The sequence below is a fragment of the Elephantulus edwardii genome, unplaced genomic scaffold, assembly GCF_000299155.1.
Source record: "Elephantulus edwardii isolate Elephantulus edwardi_28Jun2011 unplaced genomic scaffold, EleEdw1.0 scaffold00208, whole genome shotgun sequence".
In the NCBI taxonomy this organism is placed as follows: Eukaryota; Metazoa; Chordata; class Mammalia; order Macroscelidea; family Macroscelididae; genus Elephantulus; species Elephantulus edwardii.
The window spans coordinates 2,799,671-2,804,665 of NW_006399958.1; the positions used below are offsets into that span (position 1 = coordinate 2,799,671).

The 4,995-nt window shown below is 43.4% G+C and overlaps 1 protein-coding gene across 1 annotated transcript in view; it reads left to right on the top strand.

Moving 5' to 3' along the window:
* The window catches only part of LOC102875737 (T-cell-interacting, activating receptor on myeloid cells protein 1-like), a 28,227-nt gene that overhangs the window by 9,224 nt on the left and 14,008 nt on the right, over positions 1-4,995 (top strand). Inside the window, exon 2 of the mRNA XM_006897377.1 lies at positions 2,206-2,301. Coding sequence (XP_006897439.1) covers positions 2,206-2,301 — 96 coding nt within the window. The remainder of the gene's footprint in view (positions 1-2,205; positions 2,302-4,995) is intronic.

A 4,995-nucleotide genomic window follows, 5' to 3' on the forward strand; every position in this document is an offset into this window, starting at 1 on the left:
CGTAGTATTCCATTGTGTGAATATACCACAGCTTCTCTATCCATTCGTTTGTTGATGGGGCTCTATAACGTCATTTTATTGTTTTTGTTTTTCTCTATAACATTTTATGAGAGACATTTCTTGATCTTGTTTGATCTTTCCCTCATCCTCTTACATTTGTGAGAGACAAGGGGGCAGCTAATTGATGTGAATGTTCATTGGTCAAATTCCATTTACTGTCTATTTCCCAGGAACTTTTATTTAATTATTAGTAGCTCGAGTTGACAATTTAACTATGTTTGTAGACTTGTTTTTCTATGCATTCTTTACTCTCCTAATTTTCACAGTCATAGAAAAGCATACGTGTTAATGAAGTTCACCAGAACCATTATTTCTGTACAACTAAAGACATAGTCAAGCGTTTTAATAGTTGAGATACGAACTGAAAAATCAGTGATCCACCCAGAAATGCACCATCTGCCTGTACAGTTCCTTTGGTGCAGTAATTTCAAAGGCCATTCACAAATATATCCATTTCAGCATTGTTTATGGCAGCAAAAGAGACAATTAGAAATAAATTATTAACACTAAAGGCTTGATTAAATAGATTTTGGGTTGGCCCTAAAAGATAAAAGTATTATCAAAACAGGAGAATATTTATTGATCTTGAGACATATTGACAGCAAGTAGTTGGGAAAAGGATGGGCAATTTTCTGTGCAATTAACTGCTTCTGAAAGCCAGCCGGAAGGTCAGCTATGGGTCGGTTCCAAATTCGTGGTATACAACAAACAGCATAGTTGGGAGGAAAGAGAGGGGAATTATAAAATCATGTGATTCCAAGTTCTGGAATTAGTATATACAGACTACCTGTCAAAGTGATGTAATCTATAAGAATAAATAGGAAAGAAAAAGCCCAAATTAAAAATGAAAATGAAGAGTAAAAAAAGAAAAAAATCAGTGATCTGTATCCTCCGGCTATCACAAGAGAAAGATGAGGCTCCCTACTTTATAATGATTTGTAACCTCAGAGAGCTCTGGTGGCCTAGTGGCAAGAAGTTGCACTGCAATCCCAGAGGTACGTGGTTCAAATCCACCAGATGCTCTGCTGGAGAAGGAGGGGCAATCTCCTCCTGGACCAGTCAGATCAGATTGGACGGTACACACACACACACACACACACACACACAAAGTAATAAAAAAAATTAAAAAAATTATTTATAACCTCAGAAACCTTGCAGCAGTTTAAAAAAAATCATTTATTTTACTTTGGTGGAGGTTTACAGATCATATTGATTTTTACACAACCATTCATGCACGTTTTGTTTTATAACATTGTCACTGATTAATGCAAATAAATGAATTCATTACAATGTCTAGTAAACCCTTTACTATGGTTTGCCTTTCTCCTCACTCAAATGATCTATTTATTAAATTTTATTTCCTCCTTCTTCCCTTCCCAGCCCAATTGTCCTGCCATGATTGATTCTACCTGCGTGCACACCTTTCCTTGTTGTTGTGTACCGTCGAGTCTGAACCGAGTCATAGCTGACCCTCCAGCGGATTTTCAGAGGCGCTTAATTGCGTGGGAGGAGATTGCCCGTCCTTCTCCCACGGAGCAGCTGGTGGATTCGAATCGTGTGCCCTCAGGACTGCAGTGCAGTTTCTTTTCTAATAGTGATCTTTCACTGTAACTGTCTTTTTTTGTGACTGACTTATGTCACTCGGCGTCATTCATTCAAGAGTCGCCTATGTCTTCCAGGACTCCACGAGTTCTTGATCATTTTTCAGTGATGCATACTACTCCACTGTGTGGACGTGCCATGGTTTCTCTAACCGTTCTTCTGTTGACGGACACTTGAGTTGTTTTCAGTTCTTTGCTATTGTAATTAATGTTACAATGTGTGTGTGTGTGTGTGTGTGTGTGTGTGTGTGTGTGTGGTCACAGTCCTTATTTCTTAGGGTTCTGTAGTGCAGTTCTCTTTTGGCTTATAGGGTTTCATATGAGCTGGAATTGATTCCACGGCAGCAGGACTTTTGAGTCCCACATTCAACCAAGTGCAAACTTTTGTTTTCCCCATCTTACAGGAAATTGTTGCAAATATTCGAAAGTGGCAGAGGCAAAAGTGGAAGGCAGGCGACGTGGCTTCTCCCTCCCCCTTCTGCTAAATGGCATTAGTGTGTTTTAGGGACCAGGCTCACCCTCCAATGCGCTTCTGTTCCACCAGATAACGCTGTCGTGGTCTATGTTACAATTTCCACCTGCGTCTCCCTCTCCCTCCTCTTCATCTGTATCTTCGTGGTCTACAAATGTACCCAGCACGGTGAGTTCAAGGAAGAACAGTGTCTCCGCTTTGAGGGAGTGAGGGGTCTATGAGTGGGCAAAGCATTCTGTTATTTGCTGGGAGGTTGGCGGTTCAAACCCGAGCAGAGGTGTTCCAGGAGAAAGACCCGGGGAGTGGCTTCCAAAAGTTCAAAGTCTTGAAAACACACTCAATTAGTTCTACTCAGTACATCTGATATTATCATGAGTCAGAATCAATTTGATGCCTATAAACAAACCCATTCATACCACGGCTTCCCCATGAAAACACGGTGCGACAAATTACCATATTTTCACCAGGAAGCTGTGCACTAATAGGTGTGTCAGAGACAGCGAGATTGTCTCAAGATAGGGCAAAGAACGATTGCTCACGAGGTCACTAGGAGTCACCGTTGACTGGACGCCACATAACAACATACACGTGAGCCCTGGTGGCACAGCGCTGAAGCGCTCGCTTGCTAAAGGGAGGATTCTGGATTTGAACCACCAGCTGCTGCTGCTACTGCTGCTGCTGGGGAAAGATGTGGTCTGCTTCAGGAAAGATCACAGCCTTGGGGACTCCGCAGGGAGGTTCTGCTGCACCCTACAGGGTGGCGAAGGGTCGGACTTGACTGGCCGGCGGGGGCTTTATGAAGGATGTTTGTTTTTACAAAAAGACACGCAAGGAGAGCTTTGGTGGCCTAGTGGCAAGGAGCTGCAACTACAATCCCAGAGGCGCACGGTTCAAATCCACCAGATGCTCTGCCGGGGAAGGAGGGACAATCTCCTCTTGTACCAGTCAGATCTGATTTGACGATACACACACACAAGAATAAAAAAAAAAAAAAGGCATGCAAGTCCACTGTGCACTGGAACTGACTTGAAGACAATAACATCATCACTGATCTCAAAGCGGGTGATTGGAACGCATCCGGTGTGCTACAGAAAACATGGCCTTCTATAGAGATTTCAAAACCAACCCAACTCACTGCCATCAAGTCAATTCTGACTCTAGCAATGCTCTGGGCCAGGGCAGATGTCTCTTTAAAGCTACAAATATCTACAGATGCAATGGCCTTGTGCTTCTCCTGAGGAGACGCTGGTGGGGCTAGAACCACTGACCTTTCACTAACAATCCAACACCCTGTCAAGGTTCCAGCCAAGAGAACCCACAGAGCTATTCTGCTCTGCAGCACAGAGGGTCACCACAATAAAAGATCCTCTCGGAGACAATGTGCTATTTGCTGTACAGAGGTAACTCGTGTTTGCTGTGATGCTGAACACTGTGACACCCATGTGTCAAATGTGATATTGGTCACTTATGGCGGACAGTGTTTGGTGGAGCTCCCCGATTCAAACCAGCTTGGAAGCAGGAGTGGCATCCGCTTTCTAAATAGTTTGCCCTCAGAAATTCTATAAATGTGGAGAAACGATGAAAGTTATCCACATGTTCAGGTCTTTCATTCACAGGGTCACTATGAGTCGTCTACGACTCAACAGCACTTAACAACAACAACAACATAGAGAGAGCTCAGTGGGCCTAGTGGACAGAAAGTGATGCTAATTTTAAGTGATTTTAATCTGTGGCCCTCAGGCCTGGTTTTAATTGGTTTTGGTCAAACATTCTTCTAAGTGGTACAGCACTGGTCTGTCTATTTGCTGTACAGAGGTAACTCATGGTTGCTGTGAAGCTGAACACTGTGACACTGATGTGTCAAATGCGTTAATGGTTAGCCGTGGTGGACAGTGTTTGCTGGAGGTCCCCAATTAAAACAAGCTTGGAAGCAGGAGTGGCATCCACTTCTAAAATAGCTTGCCTCCAGAAACCCTATGAACTTGGAGAAACAATGAAAGTTATACGAGTGTTCAGGTGCTTCATTCGTAGGGTCGCTATGAGCCGTCTACAATTCGACGACACTCAACAACAACAACATTTAAAGAAGCAGCATGAGATTCTTTGCTAACAAAACCGTTCCTCTTTTTTCTTTTCTTTTTTCTTTTTAATAGAAGAAGCACACGAAGACTCCCCCAAAAGGTAGATGTCCTTGACACTTTGTGCGCTCCTCACTTTGCTTCTATTCCTCAGAGATTCTGTGTACCTGTGACTTGCATGTCCAGGCCCTACCCCAGGGTCTGCTCAGTCTCCCTCAGCCCAGTCTGTGGCCTTGCTGCTTGCTCTGCTGGGTCTGCATCCTCTCCCTGAAATCTGCTCTCAGGCTTTGCCTTTTTTCAACTTCCCCTTTTGTGATTTTGAGGGAAAATTGGCTCTCCGTTGCCCTCCTCACAGCTAACAGCTCTCTTGTCACTTCTCTCTGAGTTTCCAGTTTCCATTCACGCTCCATTCCTGTCCCTCTCTGTCTTTTGAGCTTTTTATCCTCGTGCTGATGCTGCCTTTTTTGCAGATTTCGTATGTTAATGTGTGTGTCTTTCTCTCTCTGAACCAGCCCTTCGGATTTTCCCATGCAGGAAACAAAAGGTAAATGATCAATGATGGACTCTTGGGATGAAAAGATCAAAGATTGAGTTCTGTGGCAGACCGAGGGTAAAGTATATTACTAAGTGTTAATAAGGAGACAGAACACCAAGAATGTAGGAGAAAATATAGAGGCAAGGCAGGAGGTGAGCAGTTTGAACAACTGAAATGAGGAAGCCAGCTTCCCTTTATTGAAAGTTGCCAGGGAGCGAATCACATTGAGAATTCAATGCACATGAAGCT